The sequence below is a fragment of the Oncorhynchus mykiss genome, chromosome 7, assembly GCF_013265735.2.
Source record: "Oncorhynchus mykiss isolate Arlee chromosome 7, USDA_OmykA_1.1, whole genome shotgun sequence".
In the NCBI taxonomy this organism is placed as follows: Eukaryota; Metazoa; Chordata; class Actinopteri; order Salmoniformes; family Salmonidae; genus Oncorhynchus; species Oncorhynchus mykiss.
In genome coordinates this window covers 82,155,839-82,180,242 of record NC_048571.1, presented here as the reverse complement: position 1 = coordinate 82,180,242, position 24,404 = coordinate 82,155,839, and the positions used below count along the sequence as shown (strand labels likewise).

At 42.8% G+C, this 24,404-nt stretch overlaps 1 protein-coding gene across 1 annotated transcript; it reads right to left on the bottom strand.

Annotated features, from left to right (window-relative positions):
• On the bottom strand, positions 1-17,816 carry LOC110529047 (protein SSUH2 homolog). The gene is made up of 12 exons (XM_036984221.1): positions 17,659-17,816; positions 6,817-6,918; positions 6,419-6,494; positions 5,258-5,387; positions 4,907-4,967; positions 3,564-3,685; positions 3,293-3,355; positions 3,083-3,165; positions 2,839-2,931; positions 1,845-1,950; positions 1,323-1,430; positions 1-693 (listed from the first exon to the last, which is right to left on the bottom strand). The coding sequence occupies exons 1-12, from the start codon at positions 17,681-17,683 to the stop codon at positions 553-555; spliced, it is 1,110 nt and encodes a 369-aa protein (XP_036840116.1). The 5' UTR covers positions 17,684-17,816; the 3' UTR covers positions 1-552.
• Between the last annotated feature and the right edge of the window lie 6,588 nt (positions 17,817-24,404).

Below are 24,404 nucleotides of genomic sequence, written 5' to 3'. Positions count from 1 at the left end.
TTCTCTTTGAAGTTTGAATGATTTTATTTATTTATTTCATTATAGAATAATAATATCACCTTTTCACTTTATTGACTGTACTAAAGTCTATGTAACAAGAATGAATCAGACATGCAGCAATTTGCTTCAATAGCCTTTAGTTTTTCTATATCTTTGCATAAAGTCATTTACTTGTGAAAAATTGAAAGTTGAAACAAAAAACAAATTCATGAAATTCCAGGGCTGCAATAATTATTATAAAAATAAAAAACAACATGTAGTATACTGATTAGAATACACTTAGCCCTAAACTCCTGGGGAAAAGGTAAAAGGCCCTAAAGAACTACCTACAATACCTACCTAACTAACTAGCTAACTAACTAGCAAACTGATAAACTCAACCTTTTTTCATACAGAGCTGAACTAAGCAGAGTCAAGGCCAGCTGTATTGGGCTGGCCTGGTGACGCATTCACCAAAAGAGGTATGGCTAAGTGGCTGGCTGGCTGGCTGGCTGACTGGCTGACTGGCTGGCTGGCTGGCTGACTGACTGGCTGGCTGGCTGACATGACTGGTTACATGATGGAGCAGCAGCAGGTGGCAGGGTAGTCAGGAGCTTTGACCTGGTGTTCGTTCCCATAGATATAGTAAACATGGATGCCTCCCTTCCACTTGTAGGTCACCTTGGTGATGGGAATCAACTCGATGGTTTGTTGCTGAAACAACAACAGAAGAGTGAGACCATTTAACTTATTAGTTGATTGACAGGTGATCATCAATAAGCAGTACGGAGCTCAATGGGGCGGTTTCCTGGTTTCCTGTGCACAGATTAAGCCTAATCCGGGAGTAAAATGCATTTTAAATGGAGATGAATGCATTTTAAATGGAGATTAATGCATTTTAAATGGAGATGAATGCATTTTAAATGGAGATGAATGCATTTTAAATGGAGATCAATGCATTTTAAATGGAGATTAATGCATTTTAAATGGAGATTAATGCATTTTAAATGGAGATTCTCCATCGAGTTTACTTTTCTTAATCAGTGTCCGGAAAACCACCCCCAAAAGGGTTTAAAGTTGAGAAACATGGCTAACAGATGTTGTCATATCCTGTGTACAAATATTATAACTTCTGCTTGTAAAGTTGCCTGTACTGTACCTGTCACTGTAACACAGTGGTTCTCAAACCTCTCCTCGGTTGTAGTCCTGAACTAACTCACTTGATTCAACTAGTCAAGGGCTTGATAAATAGTTTACAACTTGAATTAGGTGCGCTACTTTTGGAATAGTTCATATAGGAACGGCTGCGGGTTTGAGAACCGCTGGTATAACAAATATTGTACCTGTTGAAGGATGCGGGAGTTCTGGGAGTATTTCGCCTGGTGTTCTCTAACCAAACGGTCTGAAGCCTGGGATAAAGACGGATCTGGGAAGCCATACACTGGATACAGCTGATGAACAGAGGAATGTGATGATGTCACACACAACATTTCAGTAATATCTCAGAAACGATAAAACTATTTTTTTTAACCGAATAGAAAGAAAATACAAAAATGTCACGTGTTACTTATATAGTTTACAAGGGGAACCTAACAAGGGCAAACGTTTTGCACTGTAGTAAAACATTTTGGAACGAAAAGCGTTTACTCTAAACGCTCTGACACAGGACGTAAAAGCTGTTGAGTTCTGTTTTGTTCGTAAACAGAAGTTGTAGTTAAGCAGCGGAGCAGAGAGAGGTTTTTAAATGGTTTACAGGAGGGACTGACCTTGTAAAGCAGGGTCAAAACATGTCCGATAAGAAATAAGCCTTTTTGCTACGGTGATCACTAATGAATACACCCCAGTCTGTTTTGTTCCTTCCTTACCATGTACTGGGCGTTTTTGAAGAGTGTCTTTCCAGTCACATCGCTCAGATCGTCAACCTCCAGCCCACTGTTCTGCTCCACAACATAGTCTTCAACATTATTCTTCCTGAAATAACAACAAAGTCTGCAACATTATCCTTCCTGAAATAACAACAAAGTCCGCAACATTATCCTTCCTGAAATAATAACATAGTCCTCAACATTATCCTTCCTGAAATAATAACATAGTCCTCAACATTATCCTTCCTGAAATAATATCATAGTCCGCAACATTATCCTTCCTGAAATAATAACAGCCCTTAACATTATCCTTCCTGAAATAATAACAGTCCTCAACATTATCCTTCCTGAAATAATAACAGTCCTCAACATTATCCTTCCTGAAATAATAAAAATGGTTGTACATCATTTGTATACTAAATTTTATGACCATTTCTGGTTTCCGAACCATCATCTCTTAATAAGAAGATATGATTTACAGAAACATGTGTTCCTCATAACAACTCACCATTCGACTTAAATAAAAAAGTAAAAAACATGAATTGTGAACACATTAGGAAATGTGCATATTGCGTTGCATTTACAATACAATCAACTTTGCATATTCAATCATTTCTGTCTCTAAATGTAATGTCTTTGAATATAACTGTACAAAAAAATTCTTAAGTGGAAATGTTTACTATAAATCTCTTAATAAGTGTAAATGTTTACTATAAATCTCTTGATAAGTAAACAAATGTTACCATTTTTTTAATTATTTTACAAAAAAATATATTAAGTGTACCATTAAAAAAATATATCTTCATAAGTTTAACATTTTACTAAAAATCTCTTCATAAGTCTTCAATTTTATAAAAAATATCTTACTAAGTTTCCAATTTTATTAACATATGTCAAAGTTGACAATTTCATAAAAACATTTCTTAAATTTACACTTTTATTATAAATCTCTTAATGAGTTTATAATTGTATTTTTAAAATCCCAAGGACTCACCACTCGACTTTAAGGTTGATGTAGGTCAACAGTTGCTGCTTGCCCTTGCAGGTCTCACATTCTTTAGTCCCGTTACCATGACATTTAGAGCAGCTAGAGACACAAACAACATCAAGTCTATAAGATAAGTCTGTATGGATGTCTGTACTGTACACCTTAAAGAGGCAGATTGATTGTCTTTGATTTGAAGAGTGTATTTTTTTCATTGTATTATTATTTCAAAATTAATGAATGACTGACTTACTTCTCCCTTCCTCTTTGATTGCATTGATTGCAGGGACTATCTCCTCCCTGTTTGCCAGATCCATTGCAGACCCAACAAACTTTCTAAATGAAGAATCAATGGATAATTGTAAAGAGGTGTGTGTGTGTGTGTGTGTGTGTGTGTGTGTGTGTGTGTGTGTGTGTGTGTGTGTGTGTGTGTGTGTGTGTGTGTGTGTGTGTGTGTTCTTACTGTTCCAGATCCATTGCACTCATGGCAGGGCATCTTTCCAGAGGCACTACAAGTGTGGCAGGGCTGCACAAACAGAGGCAGCGTCATCAAACCAAACCTCACTCATACATCTTACCTTCTCTTGTAGCTTACTTGTTGATCTATTCTTAGACCTAAAGTCCTAAAAGATAAAGTATGATTAATCTGTCCTTTCCTGGCCAATTATAGTCTAACCTGGAATACAGCCACAATAGAAAATAACCCTTTGTGATTCAAACAGACAGACAAACACCTTGTTAGATGAAGTGTACGGGACTTTTATGTTCTCCTCGTGGTTTTGAAACAGGGAGGGACCGGTCACTGGGATTTCCCACGGCCGTGGGGCAGTCTGCGTGTAGAAGTCTGCCAGTTCACCTGTCAGGTACAGGAAACACAAGTTACGGTTAGATCCATAAGGACTGATGAGAACCTGAATGGATCCATAAGGACTGATGAGATCCTGAATGGATCCATAAGGACTGATGAGAACCTGAATGGATCCATAAGGACTGATGAGAACCTGAATGGATCCATAAGGACTGATGAGAACCTGAATGGATCCATAATGACTGATGAGAACCTGAATGGATCCATAAGGACTGATGAGAACCTGAATGGATCCATAAGGACTGATGAGAACCTGAATGGATCCATAATGACTGATGAGATCCTGAATGGATCCATAAGGACTGATGAGAACCTGAATGGATCCATAAGGACTGATGAGAACCTGAATGGATCCATGAGGACTGATGAGAACCTGAATGGATCCATAAGGACTGATAAGATCCTGAATGGATCCATAAGGACTGATGAGATCCTGAATGGATCAATAAGGACTGATGAGAACCTGAATGGATCCATAAGGACTGATGAGAACCTGAATGGATCCATGAGGACTGATGAGAACCTGAATGGATCCATAAGGACTGATAAGATCCTGAATGGATCCATAAGGACTGATAAGAACCTGAATGGATCCATAATGACTGATGAGAACCTGAATGGATCCATAATGACTGATGAGAACCTGAATGGATCCATAATGACTGATGAGAACCTGAATGGATCCATAAGGACTGATGAGAACCTGAATGGATCCATAATGACTGATGAGAACCTGAATGGATCCATAATGACTGATGAGAACCTGAATGGATCCATAATGACTGATGAGAACCTGAATGGATCCATAATGACTGATGAGAACCTGCATGGATCCATAAGGACTGATGAGAACCTGAATGGATCCATAAGGACTGATGAGAACCTGAATGGATCCATAATGACTGATGAGAACCTGAATGGATCCATAAGGACTGATGAGATCCTGAATGGGAAAGAATATAAGGGCAGATGGTAATGACTATAAGCAGACCTGGGTTCAAATAATATTGGTTTTCTTTCAAATAGTTTTCCCTGCACTTGACTGAGCTTTCCTGGCTCAACGGTATCAATGGCATAGTCCCAGAAGTGCAAACCCCGACCATCTGACACTCCCTGGCAACTCAATCAAACGCTCAAAGTATCTGAAAGAACCAAGGTCTGAGGATGAACCAATAACTCGTAGGGAGCATAATGGATAGTATAGTTTACCTTCATAAGGCTTGGTGGCCCACTCTGTAGATCTAGACTCTGTGAATGTCTCCAAACGGTACTGTGGACAGTAAAAACACAATAAGCACATAAGGTCAGTGGTTGTGAGGCATCAGTTTATTTTCCGTATCATTGTGGGTTTTTTTATTAGCGATGAGAGCAAAACAGTAGCTTCATCTGACATATTTTCCTCTTTAAACATGAAAAAGAAACAACACATTGTTTTAATGTACTTAATTCAAAAAAATATTAAGTCATTATAATAATACATGTATTGTACATCATTCATGTTTAGATGGGGTTTTTTTTAAAGAGAGAAGGGGAGCAGAGAAAAGATGGACGGTGTGTTACCCGATAGGTGTTGAACGCCTGCATGTTAGTGATGACTCCATCCTTGGCAGGGGCGTTGTTATAGCAGCATTTACCAGACGCGTACATTATAAAACGCTCCCGCGCCACATCTTCAGTGATGGAGGGGATGCTAGACAATATGAGAGAAGATGAGCCTCCTCAAGATGACACCGCAGAACAGGGTTGGCTGGTCAATGCATTGTTGACACCCTTAGCCAATGCATGACAACACCTCATGTTGTAGTACCCCAAGTTACTGGTCAAGAATGCTATCCGATTTTCTATTGAAAATCAATCCACCACCACTTCGTGTCTGGAAAGCCCTTAATGTTGGAAAGCCCTTAATGGTGGAAAGCCCTTAATGGTGCCCTGTCCTCTACAGATTTAATCAATGAACAAAGAAATGGCCGTCCAGACTAGTAGGCCATGATGACAAAGCAAAACACTCAACATTGTCTAAGAGAATGATCTTGGGTCAATTTTAGCATTTCCCCCACTAATATTCAAGGTTAGGATTAGAGAGAGGAAGCTGATTCTAGATCTGTACCTATGAGAAACTTCACTCCTGGGCCTGAGAGAATTTTGTTCCAAAATTATGTTAGCCTTTTTGAAGCAGAATGATCTCACAAACGAAGAGAGCATTCAGTCTGGTTTCACGAGCCTGGGGGGGGGGGGGAGTTTTACTGATCCAGGATCAGCTTCCCCTCAATTCTAACCTTAACCACTAGTTGGGAAATCGCAAAGCATCTAGGGGCAACGTCACCCTGCGCCGTGGTGCAAGAAATCCAAAGGTTAGATTCACACAGGGATCGAACATGTATGAACTCACTGTGCCTTACTGTAAGTCGCTTTGGATAAAAGCATCTGCTAAAGAGCATCCAATACATTACCTCCACATTCAACAAGGAACACATCAATCAATCAATCAATACTCTGTGTGTGTGTGTCTGTGTGTCTGTGTGTGTGTGTGTGTGTGTGTGTGTGTGTGTGTATGTGTGTGTGTCTGTGTGTGTGTCTCTCTCTGTGTGTGTGTGTGTGTGTGTGTGTGTGTGTGTGTGTGTGTGTGTGTGTGTGTGTGTGTGTGTGTCTGTGTGTGTGTGTGTAACATCAATCTAAACCTAACGTCCATGTCATAATGTAATGTCAGTGATGGGTCCATACTTCCAGTCTTGTGGTACGGGTGCAGGCTCTGGATCGCGATTCGGGTGTAAGGGCATCGGTGGGGGGAGATATCCACCTATTGAGACACAAAGGCATTAGGTAGTTCACACATACTTTCATCAATGATTGAATATGAAAATGGAGCACACTGACACTCTATATCACCTGGTATGAATGATCTCAGGGATCCTACTTGATGACTTCATAGGTTTTTTTTTTAAACATTTTTGCTCGTCTCTAAAACAGTCAATAGTCATAACATTATAATACAAGACTGACTTCACTCAAAAATTCATAATAACACCCCAAATGTTTTCAAGAATCTTAGACATTATGAAATGTCCATGATGATATGATGATGTTGAGTATCTTTAGAGGGTTCTGATGATAACACCTACCTCCTCCGCCAGCTAAAGTGTCCTCGTACCCTGGTACATTGCCAAACATGCTAGCTGGGGGAACCATGGGGCCTGGGGAGGGCACTGTGGGGGCATAGAGCGCTGAAAGATAGAAAAACAGCCTTAGTTTGGTTTTTATCCTCTGTTTTGGTAAACATTCCTTCATTCACAACAGTCCATGCATTTATCAGGAGTGAGAAGTCACCAGTACTTGATTGAAAGAAGCTTTAGTTTTAGTTAAGGAGACAATGTAAAAAGACACACATACTGTCATCCTGGGACAACAGTCCAATGCATTATCAGAAGTTGTCTGTACTTCATTAACTGTAAATATAGTGGAAAGTAGGGCTGTCCCCGACAAAAAATAAATCTTGGTTGACCGAAAGTCGTCTGTTCTTTCGACCAAGTGATTGGTCAATTTCTTAAATGTGTATTTTTCCATATATAGACACCCTCTATGTGTTTTAATAAAATTAACTATACGCATTGAGCTTACGGTTTGATGAAATAAGACAAATGCCTCAAGAGGGCGCCAGAGATCTAGATAACTAGAAGAAAAAAAACTCAACCTGGTCCAATTATTCTCCTCCCACTCCTGCAGATTCTGCCCTTACTCTCCTGAAGTTGTCGGTAATCGGCTACACGAGGAGTTGGCAACCTTTCTCATGTGGAATGCCTCATGTGGAATGCTACCGATCTACGTGCCAGTTACGGTTTTCATATGCAAATTTATGTGAAACACGGAGCAGTACTCTGCATGCCTCTGGAGGCTCTGCAATTGCGTCACAAGCTCCATATGGAGCCTCTGACAACATTTTCGGCTGCAATGGATTAGTTCACTGAGATGGGCACATATATACAGCTCTGGAAAAAAATGAAGAGACTACTGCAAAATTACCAGTTTCTCTGGTTTTACTGTTTATAGGTATGTGTTTGGGTAAAATGAACATTTTAGTTTTATTCTATAAACTGCTGACAACATTTCTCCCAAATTCCAAATAAGAATATTGTCATTTAGAGCATTTATTTGCAAAAAATGACAACTGGTCAAAATAACAAAAAAGATCCAGTGTTGTCAGACCTCGAATAATGCAAAGAGAATAAGTTCATGTTCATTTTTAAACAACACAATACTAATGTTTTAACTTAGGAGGAGTTCAGAAATCAATATTTGGTGGAATGACCCTGATTTTCAATCACAGCTTTCATGCGTCTTGGCATGCTCTCCACCAGTCTTTCACATTGATGTTGGGGGACTTTATGCCACTCCTGGAGCAGAAATTCAGGTAGCTCGGCTTTGTTTGATGGCTTGTGACCATCCATCTTCCTCTTGATCACATTCCAGAGGTTTTCAATGGGGTTCAGGTCTGGTACTCCTCCCTCCATTGGAAAACATGTTTTGGGAAGCTATTTACATTTATTCTATTACAGACAACTTAATGTATACTTTTAAAATCATATTATGTGAGCTGAACATTCAAATAAAAAAATGAAGAAATATATAAACATTTTCCTTAAAGTATATTTTTTGAGAGTGCTAATGTCACTGTCCCCACTACAACAAAAAAATACTTAAATACATGTAATTTTGCCCTTGAAACATTTAATGGAAATACTGTAGAACTCCATGCATTCCTGTAGAGGACTGCTCCTACTGGGGGGTGCCAATATGGCCGACCGGTGGCTTCAAAGCCTGGCCAAAACATTACATCAGCAATCCAGGGGTTGTATACATCGTTGGTTACAAAGGAACACTATTACTTGTCATAGAATTTCTCCCGGTCCAACAGATACAGCTAAGGAGTCACAAACATCCACTCTGCATCTTTACTCTAGTCACTCGCAGGTAACTCTGAGAAAACTACTGCTTTCACAATAAAAGTTGCCAGGGTACAAGCAATAACAGTGCCTCAATACATTACGCAAAAATAAAAGTCACATCAAAAGTAAGGCTTACAGTACTAATGGACAGAGACAGAGCAACAGTCCCCTCCCTACCTGATTTAATCAAGGCAGACCATGAACTGTTTATTGCTTCAGAACGTTTCTATAGGGGGTTATATGGTCTATAGTTACGGTCTTTAGCTGACGTTTATCTTCTCCACTGAACCACATTGGAAAATTGATAGAGCATTGTTGACACAGCAATAGTTCCATATGGTAGACTAGGCTACTGCTCCATGTCCCAGAAACTGACCCTAACATTGATACGATGCTACAAATGTAGGATCCTAATTTGATCACTAAATGAAATACAGAAATATATCATTTACATAAGTATTCATACCCCAAAGCAACTCCAGTGTAGATTTGGCCTTGTGTTTTAGGTTATTGTCCTGCTGAAAGGTAAATTAATCTCATAATTGCAAGGTGGAAAACAGACTGAACCAGGTTTTCCTCTAGTATTTTGCCTGTGCTTAGCTCCATTCTGTTTCTTTTTTATCCTGAAAAACTCCCCAGTCTTGAACGATTACAAGAATACCCATAACAAGATGCAGCCACCATTATGCTTGAAAATATGGAGAGTGGTACTCAGTAAGGTGTTGTATTAGATTTTCCCAAAACATAACACTTTGTATTTAGGATAAAAAGTGATTTGCTTTGCCACATTTTTTTTGTTGCATTATTACTTTAGTGCCGTGTTGAAAACAGGATGCATGTTTTGGGATATTTTTATTCTGTACAGTCTTCCTTATTATTTCCCTCTGTCAATTAGGTTAGTATTGTGGAGTTACTACCATTTTTGATGGGAGACTCAGAGGAGTGTGAATGCTTGTTTTAGGCTGGATCATGTTGCAAGTTTTAATTCTGTAATGTATTGATTGTTGCTGCCTTCTTGAACAGGTCTCCCTTGAAAAAGAGACTCTTGGTCTCAATAGGCTTTTCCTGGTTAAATAAAAAGAATGATGAAATCCCTGAGCGGTTTCCTTCTTCTCCGGCAACTGAGTTAGGAAGGACGCCTGTATCTTTGTAATGATTAGGTGTATTGATACACCATCCAAAGTGTAATTAATAACTTGACCATGCTAACAGATATATTCAATGTCTGCTTACCAACCGGTGCCCTTTGGGAGGCATTTGAAAACCTCCCTGATCTTTGTGGTTGAAATTCCCTGCTCTAATGAGGGACCTTACAAATAATTGTATGTGTGCGGTACAGAGATGAGGTCATTCAAAAAATCACACTTAACACTATTATTGCACACAGAGAGAGTCCATTCAACTTATTGGATGACTTGTTAAGCACATTTGTACTCCTAAACTTATTCAGGTTTGCCATAACAAAGGGGTTGAAAACTTATTCACTTGCAACCTTTTACATTTTTTATTCATTTGTAAAAATGTTGAAAAACATAATTCCACTTTGGCATTATGGGGTATTGTGTGTACGCCAGTGACAGAAAATATCTCTATTTAATCAACTTTAAATTGAGGCTGTAACACAACAAAATGTGGAAAAAGTAAAGGGGTGTGAATACATTCTGAAGGCAATACTGCATGGTATAGATATGCATAGATGCTCTGAGTGACCGTAATAAAAACAGCTCGCTGGATCGTGATCCGTAGGGCCGCAGCTTCCATGTGCAGCTGTCACGGTCATGGAATTTGATATTTTTCAACTGCCAGTGACATGATACTGTAGAGTGGAAGGGGTCGAGATGCGGGTGGAAAACTGTTTATACGGTCTATGGTGGAAACGAATAACAGAAGGGAGAAAACTTTTTGAAGTTTTAATTTGACTCATATTGTCCCCAATGATGAAATCCCTTCCCTTTCTCTAACTTCAGAACTTTGGTCTATAGTGTTAAGTCACATGAAATATCTCAGACAGCACAGGCCCGATCTTAACGAAACTTGCCATAGAAATATGTTATTTGCAAAATTGCACTGGTTGGCCCAAGGCGAGAGCTACAGTCATTACCTGACATTTGTGAGTCACACCAGATAGGAAGAGGTGAAGCCAGAGGGATAACCAGGCCCAAAGTCTGTCTACTCCAGTAAGTGGAGATATTTCTTTGGCACATGAGTAACGTTACAGGGAGTGGATTAGCTAAAGAGACTGACTACAGGGCTCGACATTTAGGGCCTTCTGCTGGCCCGACAACAACTGCCGAGCTCACCAGCCCAGTTAATCAAGCTTTCATATGGACTGTATTTTTTCCATATCAGACTACATAGCGATGTAGTTATTAGCAAAGAAATCATACACTATGCTGCTTTCACGTTAAGCCATGAACATTATTTACACGAATCACTTGTTGGTTAAATAAAACAATGAATAATGTAATAATTATATTCTGTAGTCTAGGCCTAGATCATTGTTTAAAAACCAGATGAATTACAGAAGCTGTTCATGAGCTTCGTCGTTCAATTGCCTGTTGAATTACAACAGTCAGGTGGCAGGAGCGTGAAACGTATCACACAGCTGATTACTGTGCAGAAAGAACTGTGCTGTAATTAAGCCCAGTCACTGCGCAACATTCCTAAATGCAATCTTGGGGAAATACAGTTGTTGTGATGGTAATACTTGAAAAGTGTATGATCCCAGTTTTTCAGTGATGTATGATTTATTTTCAGTGGTGGGAAAAGTACCCAATTTATCATAATTGAGTAAAAGTATAGATCCCTTAATAGAAATTCACCCAGTAAAATACTACTTGAGTAAAAATCAAAAAGTATTTGCTTCTAAATATACTTAAGTATCAAATGTAAATGTAATTGCTAAAATATTCTTCAGTACCAAAAGTAAGAGTATAAATCATTTCAAATTCCTTGTATTAAGCAAAGCAGTCGGCACCATTTTCTTGTTTTTAAAATGTATGGATAGCCAGGGGCACATTCCAACACTCAGACATTATTTACAAACAATACATTTGTGTTTAGTAAGTCCGCCAGATCAGAGGCAGTAGGGATGACCAGGGATGTTCTCTTGATAAGTGCGTGAATTGGACCATTTTCCAGTCCTGCTAAACATTCAAAATGTATCGAGTACTTTGTTATGGGTGTAAGATGGCACAGTGATGCCATCTGTTGGTAAATGTTCATTACTGCAACTCTTGTGTTTTACCGGGGTGCTTCAGATACCCGGATGTGTTGTGATGTACTGAACAAGACTGGTTACTCGCATCAATGCCTCTGTCTCGTCATTTAGCATTCAAACATGGTGTCAGAGTCGGATAACTAACCATGCTTTCCGCAAATTAGAGTCACCTGCTCTGGTTTACAAACAAATGCTTATTTGTGTAAAATTTCGCCCGGAATTGGCCTTAAGCTAGAGTGAGTTTGCTAGTTAGCTTCAGTGTTGTTAGCATCGGTTAGACATGGCAGCGAACATTCCCCCTCCCGCCGTTATGAAGCTCAGCGGGGATTGGAGCACGAACTGGGATACGTTTAGAGGTGAATGGGAGGACTACGCGCTAGCAACGGGACTTCTGGAAAAGGAAGATGAGGTAGTGGCTGCCACTTTGAGGACTATAATGGGAACTGAATGCCGACACGTATACAAACACAACCTGAACCTAACAGCAGCACAGCAAGGTAACGCTATAGCTATTCTTGATGCTCTTGAACATTACTTTACGCCAGCAAAGAACGTCATCTACGAGCGTTATGTTTTCGGTCGTTGCAAACAGGAGGACGGGGAGTCCATTGACAGCTTTGTCACTAGGTTAAGGGAAAAGGCAGCTACATGTGACTATGGTGCTTTAAGAGATGAACTGATCAGAGATACGATTGTGCTTGGCATAACGGATGAGGGCACCCGCAGACGTTTGCTGAGAGAACGTGACCTGACGCTGGCCTTGGCAGTGGAGACATGCCGTGCAGCAGAGCTTACTGATATACGGATGAGGTCCATGGAGCTAGAAAGGCAACATACGGACAATGTAAATGCTACATTCAGGCAGCCAGTAAAGAAATTCCCCTTTGCCACAGCTAATGCTAATACTACAGCCAACTCTGCAGTAGACAACCCCAATACATGCCGATATTGTGGCATTTCTCATGGACGAGGAAAAGAACACTGCCCAGCCTATGGAAAAATATGCAAATCCTGTGGTACAGCTAATCACTTCGCAAGGGTCTGCATGAAAAGCAAGAGAAAGGAGGGTAAAGTGCACTCCATGGAAACAAACACAGATGAAGGGAACGACAGCACAGAGGATGTATATGCTAGCGAGTGCATAGGGGCAGTGAGGGCAAAAGGACAAAAGTGGTTTGTCACTCTGCTACTTAATAATAAACCACAGCAATGCCAGCTAGATTCAGGGGCCACATGCAACGTTATGAGCCTTAAAGACAAAAGGAGGCTTGCGCCCAGAGACAAACTCACACAGAGTAGCACCAAGCTGAAACTGTATTCAGGCCAGTTCATGACCTCTTTAGGCCTGTTTGTGACAGAGTGTGTTTTACGTGGCCAGAAATACACCCTTGAGTTTGAAATAGTTGAGGCTAGTCAACAGCCGTTACTGTCAGGTTCTACATGCGAGCGCCTTGGACTTATTAACTTCACCATCCCAGCTGATCTTAACATTATTGACAAAGTCCAGGCTGGGCCCCTGAGCAAGGAGACACTCCTAAGCAAGTACCATGATGTCTTCAACGCACCGGTCGAGTCAGTTCCTGGGGAAGTCCACTTTGAGTTGGACGCAGAAATCCAGCCTGTCCAGTGTGCACCCCGCAATGTACCAGTGGCCATGAAAGCAGCTACGAAGGCTCAGCTTGACAAATACGAAGCAGATGGCCACATCATATCCGTCACCGAGCCTACGGACTGGATAAGTAATATGGTTATCGTCAAGAAACCAGACAAGCTACGGATATGCATTGATCCTAAACACCTCAACCGGGCTCTGCGACGTTCACATTACATTATGCCCACGTTGGAGGATGTTCTTTACAAGCTCCCAAAGGCCAGAGTCTTCACGCTCGTGGATGCCAGAGATGCCTTTCTGCAGTGCAAGCTCGACGAGCCCAGCAGCTACATGACCACCTTTTGGACACCCTGGGGCAGGAAGAGGTGGTTGAAGCTTCCGTTTGGTGTCTCCGTGGCTCCAGAGGTGTATCAGCGGAAACAGCATGAGCTGTTGATGGGACTTAGTGGCGTGGAACCCATAGCAGATGACATTCTCGTAGTGGGCTGTGGGGACAGTGATGAGGAGGCAGAATGTGACCATGACGCCAAGCTGCTGGCCCTGATGGTCAGATGCAGACAGGTCAAGCTAAGGCTAAGCATAAAAAAGCTTCAGTTTAAAGTGCCAGAGGTCCGCTTTCATGGGCACATCTTGTCCTCCACCGGATTGAAGGCGGATCCTGAAAAAGTGAAGGCTGTCTTGGAAATGCCCCACCCATCTGACGTGAAGGGAGTGCAGCGCTTCGTCGGATTCGTCACCTACCTGGCCAAATTCCTACCGCGGCTCTCTGAAGTGTGTGAGCCACTGAGGAGGCTCATGGACAAGGACACCATCTGGCATTGGCTCCCAAAACATGACGCAGCGGTGAGGGAAATAAAACAACTGGTCACCCAGACACCTGTACTGCGATACTACAATGTGTCAAAACCTGTCACGATTCAGAGTGACTCAAGCCAGTATGGACTTGGCTGTTGCCTCATGCAGGAGGGCCAGCCTGTGGCATTCGCCTCTAGGGCACTCACCCCAACAGAGCAGAACTATGCCCAGATAGAGAAGGAGTGCCTCAGCATTGTGTTTGCATGCCAACGCTTCCACCACTACCTGTACGGGCGCGACAATATTACCGCAGAGACCGATCACAAGCCCCTTATTGCTATATTCAGCAAGCCTCTCCTGAATGCCCCAAAACGACTGCAGAGCATGCTACTGGCCCTACAAAACTACAACCTCAAGGTGGTGTATAAGCCAGGGCCAGAGATGTATGTGAGTGACACGCTCAGCAGGGCTACTGCATCAGGCACTCACACACGCTCCATGCATGAACAACACGCAGTGTGCAGCTTGCAAACAGAGCAAGTGGATGTTGAACACATCAACCAGGCTGACTACCTTAATGTTACGGACCAGCGCTTTATACAAATCAGACAGCACACAGACAGGGACGGGCAACTCCAGGCATTGAGGTCTGTGATTCTGATGGGCTGGCCCGACTGCAGGGAAGAAACTGCTTTAGCCGTCAGAGAATATTGGCCAATCAAAGAGGAGCTCAGTGTTCAAAACGGAGTGATATTCAAGAGTCAGAGAGTCGTTATTCCCCGGTCTCTGCGCCCTGAGATGTTGGCACGCGTGCACTCAAGTCACATAGGAGGTGAGGCCTGTTACAGACAAGCACGTGACACACTGTATTGGCCAGGAATGCAGAGTGAAATTAAAGACTATGTCAGTAAATGCACAATCTGCAATGAATATGCCATTGAGCAACAGAGAGAGACGATGATGTCCCACGAGCTACCGATGCGCCCCTGGCAGATAGTAAGTCTAGATCTCTTCCAGCACAGTGGCAAAGACTTTCTGCTGGTAGTCGATCATTACTCAGACTTTTGGGAGATCGACCTCCTCCCCGACCTCTCAGCAGAGACAACGATCAAACGCTGCAAGGCTCAGTTTGCCCGCTATGGACAGCCAGATAGGGTAATTTCAGACAATGGACCCCAATTCTCCGGAGTTGAGTTCCGAAAATTTGCTGCAGGATGGGAATTCGAGCACGTCACTTCATCACCACGACACCCAAAAGCTAATGGGAAGGCAGAGTCCGCAGTAAAAATCGCAAAGAACCTCTGCAAAAAGGCTCTGCGAGAGGGCAAAGATGCTTGGAAAGCAATCCTGCAGTGGCGCAATACCCCGACAGAAGGCATGGACAGCAGCCCGGCACAGCGCCTCATGGCACGGCGCTTAAAAGCAGCTCTGCCAGTAGCCAGCACTCTCCTGGAGCCATGTGTGGTGACAGACGTGCTGGTGAAGCTACGTCACAGAAGACAGGTCTCCAAGTTCATCTACGACAAATCAGCAAAAGACTTACCTGAGCTCAGGGTGGGTGAAACGGTGCGAATGAAGCCACTACCAGGGGACCGGACAGGCCTCTGGAGACTCGGATCCTGTGTACAGAAAGTGGCACCACGCTCCTACTTGGTCGAAGTGAATGGATCACTGTACCGTCGTAACAGGGTTGACCTTCGGATTGCTGAGACAGCACCTACTCAGAACCCTGATGGTCAAAGGGGTCGCATGACAAAAGACAGAACCCCAGCAAGTCACATGGGGCCTGAGGCACTGGGCGAAGAGCCAGGGGATCACAGGTCGGCCGCTCCCTCACCCATCAATTCTCCCCTTAGACATTCAGGTGACACGCCTGTGCGGGAACCCGCAGTCCTCGCAGACAAGCCCCCTGTCTTTTCACGATGCGGGCGTCTGTCCCAGCCACCAAAAATACTTAATCTGTAGGTTTCCCATCAGGGATTGTTGACAGAGATAAAAGTGAAGAGAATATCAAAATGTGTTGTTGTTCTGGAAAAAAAAAAAAAAAAAAAAATACTAAACTGTTCATGTTGGAAATTGTTACTAGGTTTGTTTTGTTAGTGAATTGACACCTCCTGTCCTATTTTATTAAAGGGAAGATGTTATGGGTGTAAGATGGCACAGTGATGCCATCTGTTGGTAAATGTTCATTACTGCAACTCTTGTGTTTTACCGGGGTGCTTCAGATACCCGGATGTGTTGTGATGTACTGAACAAGACTGGTTACTCGCATCAATGCCTCTGTCTCGTCATTTAGCATTCAAACATACTTTGGGGTGTCAGGGAAAATGTAAGAAAATATAATTTTTACTCAATACATTTTCCATGACACCCAAAGGTTTTGACAGGAAAATGGTCCAATTCACACAGTTATCAAGATAATATCCCGGGTCATCCCTACTGCTTATGATCTGGCGGACTCATCGAACACAAATGCTTTGTTTCTAAATGATGTCTGAGTGTTGGTGTGCCTCTGGCTATCCGTCAATCAAACAAAACAAGAAAAAATGTGCCATCTGGTTTGTTTAATATGAGGAATTTTAAATGATTTATACTTTTACTTTTGATATTTTAGCAATTCACTTTTACTTGAGTCATTTTCTAGTAAGGTATCTTTACTTTTACTTAAGTATGAGAATTGAGTACTTTTTACACCACTGCCAAATATCGCAACCCCTCGTCCTTACTGCTTAAATATATCACGGCTTTCAGAATTCAGGACTCGAACCACCCAGTTTATAAATCAGTAAAAGTGTAAATAAAATAAAATAAAAAATAATAAATGATAAGCAGTAATGGGCAGTCACTACCATCATATGGTAGTATATTAATTGTTTTATTCTGTGTTACAGCACTCAACTCACATAATGCAAGCCTACTTTTACTGGGGGGGAAAAACGGAAACCATGATACATATATAAACGGAAACAGACTCAAATAGCACTAGTCTCTCAGCACTATGGAGTAGTCAAAAACAAAAAATACCGATTTCGCTCTTCCAAGCCTTGGAAATATGACACTTCCTCTAACTCCGGAATTTTGGTCTGCAGTGTGTGCTTTAGTAATAGACAATCCGCACGCACCCTACTCATCCAAAGCATTTTTTGTATTTCTAAAAGCATAGACTGGTTGGTTGGGCCCTTATAAATAAATACATGAATTCAAGGAAGTGTAGAGCCTTCACCGATTTCGCTGTTCCAAGCCTTTGAAATATGACACTTCCTCTAACTCCGGAATGTTGGTCTGCAGTGTGTGCTTTAGTAATAGACAATCCGCACGCACCCTACTCATCCAAAGCATTTTTTGTTGTTGTTATAAATACTACAATTTAGACATATACATTTTAAACACTTACCTTGGCCCTCATGAGGATTGAGCATCTTAAGAAATGAAATGAACGAGATGATAGAATTGTAGCGGCTCCACTATCGCCAGACTGTCGACCCTCCCTTTAATACCGCCTACACCAGAGCTCTTAAAGCTTTTCCCCAACACGCTGAAGTGGTGCCAAACGTCATGTCCCATACCGTTGTAGGGTAGGCGGGTCATGGCATTGGCAACGTTCCAAATGTTATTTTGGACCGAAATGACTGTTGAAATGGATAGCCTACTCATGTATAGTATGTGTTGAAACGGAAAGGCTACTGTTGATTAGAATAAACCTACCAAAGAATATATTGAAATTTAAAGCAATATTATCTTCTTAGAAAAATAAATCTGTGCTAATCACAACAGATCAGCAGGACAGGTTGAGACAAGATACAATAATGTCAGACCTGACCTACGGAACATATTTTAAAAGGTCACATGACTGTATTATTATTGTTTTAAATTATCACGGCACACATTTGGTTCAGTGTTGCCAACTTAGCGTCTTTGTCGCCATATTTAGCATATATTCAGACCCCTCTAGCGACATATTTTTAAAAAAGCAACTTTTTCTGGTCTATGGAGAATAAGAGCACCTCTTCCCAGCTGCCCACTGCACTGAGGCTAGGAAACACTGTCACTACTATGATAAATCTACAATAATTGAGAATTTCACCGTACCTTCTCCGCTATGCAATCTGTTTTCAGAACTGGTCATGGGTGCACCTCAGCCACGCTCAAGGTCCTAAACGATATCATAACCGTCATCGATAAGAGACATTACTGTGCAGCCGTATTCATCGACCTGGCTAAGGCTTGTTAATCTGTCAATCACAACATTCTTATTGGCAGACTCAACAGCCTTGGTTTCTCAGATGATTCCCTCGCTTGGTTCACCAACTACTTCTCCGATAGAGTTCAGTATGTCAAATCGGAGGGCCTGTTGTCCGGACCTCTGGCAGTCTCTATGGGGGTGCCACAGGGTTCAATTCTCGGGCCGACTCTCTTCTCTGTATACCTCAATGATGTCGCTTTCGCTGCTGGTGATTCTTTGATCCACCTCTACGCAGACGACACCGTTCTGTATACCTCTGGCCCTTCGTTGGACAGTGTGTTAACTAACCTCCAGAAGAGCTTCAATGCCATACAACCCTCCTTCCATGGCCTCCAACTGCTCTTAAATGCAAGTAAAACTAAATGCATGCTCTTCAACCGATCGCTGCCATCACCTGCCCAGCATCACTACTCTGGACGGTTCTGACTTAGAATATGTGGACAACTACAAATACCTAGGTGTCTGGTTAGACTGTAAATTCTCCTTCCAGACTCACATTCTCCAATCCAAAATTAAATCTAGAATCGGCTTCCTATTTCGCAACAAAGCATGCTTCACTCATGCTGCCAAACATGCGTTCGTACAACTGACCAACCTACCAATCCTTGACTTCGGCGATGTCATTTACAAAATAGCCTCCAACACTCTACTCAACAAATTGGCTGCAGTCTATCACAGTGCCATCCGTTTTGTCACCAAAGCCCCATATACTACCCACCACTGTGACCTGTATGATCTCGTTGGCTGGCCCTTGCTTCATATTCATCGCCAAACCCACTGACTCCAGGTCATCTACAAGTCTCTGCTATGTAAAGCCCCGCCTTATCTCAGCTCACTGGTCACCATAGCAGCACCCACCTGTAGCACGCGCTCCAGCAGGTATATCTCACTGGTCACCCCCAAAGCCAATTCTCCCTTTGGCCGCCTCTCCTTCCAGTTCTCTGCTGCCAATGACTGGAATGAACTGCAAAAATCTCTGAAGCTGGACACTTACCTTCCTCACTAGCTTGAAGCACCAGCTGTCAGAGCAGCTCACAGATCACTGCACCTGTACATAGCTCATCTGTAAATAGGCCATCCAATCTTCCTCATCCCATTTTTATCTTGCTCCTTTGCACCCCGGTATCTCAACTTGCACATTCATCTTCTGGACATCCTACCATTCCAGTGTTTAATTGCTATATTGTAATTAATTAGCCACCATAGCCTATTTATTGCCTTACCTCTCTTATCCTACCTCGTTTACACTCACTGTATATATACTTTTCTACTGTGTTATTGATTCTGTTTGTTTATTCCATGTGTAACTCTGTGTTGTTGTATGTGTCGAACTGCTATGCTTTATCTTGACCAGGTCACAGTTGTAAATGAGAACTTGTTCTCAACTAGCCTACCTGGTTAAATAAAGGTGAAATAGAAATAGTAACGTAGTCCAGGAGATCAGGCAATAGGTTGATAACAGGAAATCCGGCTAAAGTACAGGCAGGGAATAGGCAAAAAGGCATCGTTAGTGAGGCAGGCAAAAACTATCATACACAGGAGAAGGCACACCAGGGCTCCAAAGGAAGTGTCCCAAAACAAACAATACCTCACATGGACAGGGTACAAAGAACTGAACTAAATAGTGTGTGATAATGACCTACAGGTGTGTGAACAGGTGATCAGAATTCAGGTGATTGGGATCTGGGTAGTGAGCTGTGTTCAGGGGATCTAGGTGTTTGAGGGTGTGAGTTGGAAGCAGGCGTTACAGATCCGCTGTTGTTGTGTGTGGACTATTTATGCTAATATATTTGAGATCATTAAATTGCAGTTAATTTAATCTTTGGCTTAATTCATAAAATATATTTGAGTAGTAAACAGGGAAACATCATCTTAGATGGGGTCAGAAGGGGTCATTGATGGTTGTTGGTTATTTACCAGGTAATAAGATGTTAAAACGAAACAAGGACTGAAGCAATAGACTCTTTATTTTACTCAACTAGTGATTGAAATAAATAGTGTTTCTATGAACAGATGGGTCTGGGTGACATGAAAAATACATAAACAGGGAAAGGACACAGCACATCTATTAATTTACAAAGCTGGCTGCCATGGTTACCACAAACTGCTGCCATGGTTACCACAAACTGCTTCCGTGGATGGGGCTCTTGGACTGCAATTTAGGACACACTGGCCTGACACCTGGGCGTGTCTGGACCAATCCCACCTGGCCAACCTCTTCTACCTGCGAACTGCCTGTTAATTTAAAGTCTACAATTAACCTATACATCTCTGAATCCATTGTCTTAACTTGTGTCAATTATAATTAAAGATAGTCAGTCTCTCTGTCTCTGGATCATTTCTCGGTAATGTATTTTTCATGTCAGCCAGGCCCATATTTTCAAAGAAACACCAAAAGCTGATTGTATTTCAACCACATAAAATATGCATCCAAGCCGAACTGTAACGGTCTTCTTCCTCCTCTGACAAGGAGTAGTAGGAAGGATCGGAGGACCAATGCGCAGCGTGGTAAGTGTTCATGATCATGATCATTTTAATAGAACACAGAAAAATACTATAGAACACAGAAAAATACTATAGAACACAATGCCATAACAAAAACCTAAACAGTTCTGTGTGGAACACACAGAAAATAATCACCCACAAATCAAGGCTGAAAACAGGCTGCCTAAGAATGGTTCTCAATCAGGGACAACGATTGACAGCTGCCTCTGATTGAGAACCGTACCAGGCCAAACACAGAAATACCAACTCATAGAAAAACAAACATAGACAACCCACCCAACTCACGCCCTGACCATACTAAAACAAAGACATAACAAAAGGTCAGAACGTGACACGAACTGAAAAAAATGGGTTGTTTTAGAAGCTTTTTATTTCCCTAAAACGGGTCAAACTGATGTCATTTGGAAATGTTGCATGGAAAATATTAACGTTTTTCGTTTTTTTGTCAGGCATATTGCATTTTCTCCCCAGTCCCTAAAACGTCTTTGCTGTGTGAGAGAAACGGAGACTGAAGGGAACTAACTTTACTGACTTCAAGTAGATTGAAGCATTCGTTCCATCGGACAGCTACCGTCCAGCATGTTTTCACTCCAACCCTGTTCCTGGACATCTACCGTCCAGCATGTTTTCGTTCCAACCCTGTTCCTGGACAGCTACCGTCCAGCATGTTTTCACTCCAACCCTGTTCCTGGACAGCTACCGTCCAGCAAGTTTTCACTCCAACCCTGTTCCTGGACAGCTACCGTCCAGCAAGTTTTCACTCCAACCCTGTTCCTGGACAGCTACCGTCCAGCAAGTTTTCACTCCAACCCTGTTCCTGGACAGCTACCGTCCAGCAAGTTTTCATTCCAACCCTGTTCCTGGACAGCTACCGTCCAGCATGTTTTCACTCCAACCCTGTTCCTGGACAGCTACCGTCCAGCAAGTGTTCACTCCAACCCTGTTCCTGGACAGCTACCGTCCAGCATGTTTTCACTCCAACCCTGTTCCTGGAAAGCTACCGTCAAGCATGTTTTCAATCCAACCCTGTTCCTGGACAGATACCGTCCAGCAAGTTTTCACTCCAACCCTAATCCAGTGCACCTGATTCTAATAGTTACCTGAATCAGGTTAAGCTAAATCAGGTTAGGTTCCACTAGTAACAGGGTTGGAGTGAAAACCTACAGGAGAGTAGCTCTCCAGTAACAGGGTTGGAGTGAAAACCTACAGGAGGGTAGCTCTCCAGTAACAGGGTTGGAGTGAAAACCTACAGGAGGGTAGCTCTCCAGTAACAGGGTTGGAGTGAAAACCTACAGGAGGGTAGCTCTCCAGTAACAGGGTTGGAGTGAAAACCTACAGGAGGGTAGCTCTCCAGTAACAGGGTTGGAGTGAAAACCTACAGGAGGGTAGCTCTCTAGTAACAGGGTTGGAGTGAAAACCAACAGGAGGGTAGCTCTCCAGGAACAGGGTTGGAGTGAAAACCTACAGGAGGGTAGCTCTCCAGTAACAGGGTTGGAGTGAAAACCTACAGGAGGGTAGCTCTCCAGTAACTGGGTTGGAGTGAAAACCTACAGGAGGGTAGCTCTCCAGTAACAGGGTTGGAGTGAAAACCTACAGGAGGGTAGCTCTCCAGTAACAGGGTTGGAGTGAAAACCTACAGGAGGGTAGCTCTCCAGTAACAGGGTTGGAGTGAAAACCTACAGGAGGGTAGCTCTCCAGTAACAGGGTTGGAGTGAAAACCTACAGGAGGGTAGCTCTCTAGTAACAGGGTTGGAGTGAAAACCAACAGGAGGGTAGCTCTCCAGGAACAGGGTTGGAGTGAAAACCTACAGGAGGGTAGCTCTCCAGTAACAGGGTTGGAGTGAAAACCTACAGGAGGGTAGCTCTCCAGTAACTGGGTTGGAGTGAAAACCTACAGGAGGGTAGCTCTCCAGTAACTGGGTTGGAGTGAAAACCTACAGGAGGGTAGCTCTCCAGTAACAGGGTTGGAGTGAAAACCTACAGGAGGGTAGCTCTCCAGTAACAGGGTTAGAGCGAAAACCTACAGGAGGGTGGCTCTCCAGTAACAGGGTTGGAGCGAAAACCTACAGGAGGGTAGCTCTCCAGTAACAATGTTGGAGTGAAAACCTACAGGAGGGTAGCTCTCCAAGAACAGGGTTGGAGTGAAAACCTACAGGAGGGTAGTTCTCCAGTAACAGGGATGGAGAGCCCTGCCCTAGAGGTTGTGTAATTAAGCCTATGTCAACACAGATCGGAATGTTTGATATTCTTCTACTGAATACATTTGATAGTAGTTAATCGCCAAAGCTAATCACTGAATTTCCTACTAAAAGGACTCGGTCAGGTTGACAAACCTCTGTGTCATATAAACACTCACCAAGAGTTGTCATGGTGAAACACTGAGCAGTCGGGAAAAGCTCATACTGTGCATTTAGTGGCTGAACGCAACAAAAAAATAATCAGCACAGCGACATGATTACACAGTTCACTCTCCATCTCTCAGTCACACAGTTCACGCACCATCTCTCAGTCACACAGTTCACTCTCCACCTCTCAGTCACACAGTTAACTCTCCACCTCTCAGTCACACAGTTCACTCTCCACCTCTCAGTCACACAGTTCACTCTCCACCTCTCAGTCACACAGTTCACTCTCCACCTCTCAGTCACACAGTTCACTCTCCACCTCTCAGTCACACAGTTCACTCTCCACCTCTCAGTCACACAGTTCACGCTCCACCTCTCAGTCACACAGTTCACTCTCCATCTCTCAGTCACACAGTTCACGCACCATCTCTCAGTCACACAGTTCACGCACCATCTCTCAGTCACACAGTTCACTCTCCACCTCTCAGTCACACAGTTCACGCTCCATCTCTCAGTCACACAGTTCACTCTCCACCTCTCAGTCACACAGTTCACGCACCATCTCTCAGTCACACAGTTCACTCTCCACCTCTCAGTCACACAGTTCACGCTCCATCTCTCAGTCACACAGTTCACGCTCCATCTCTCAGTCACACAGTTCACTCTCCACCTCTCAGTCACAGAGTTCACTCTCCATCTCTCAGTCATACAGTTCACTCTCCACCTCTCAGTCACACAGTTCACTCTCCACCTCTCAGTCACACAGTTAACTCTCCACCTCTCAGTCACACAGTTCACTCTCCACCTCTCAGTCACACAGTTCACTCTCCACCTCTCAGTCACACAGTTAACTCTCCACCTCTCAGTCACACAGTTCACTCTCCACCTCTCAGTCACACAGTTCACGCTCCACCTCTCAGTCACACAGTTCACTCTCCACCTCTCAGTCACACAGTTCACTCTCCACCTCTCAGTCACACAGTTCACGCTCCATCTCTCAGTCACACAGTTCACTCTCCACCTCTCAGTCACACAGTTCACTCTCCA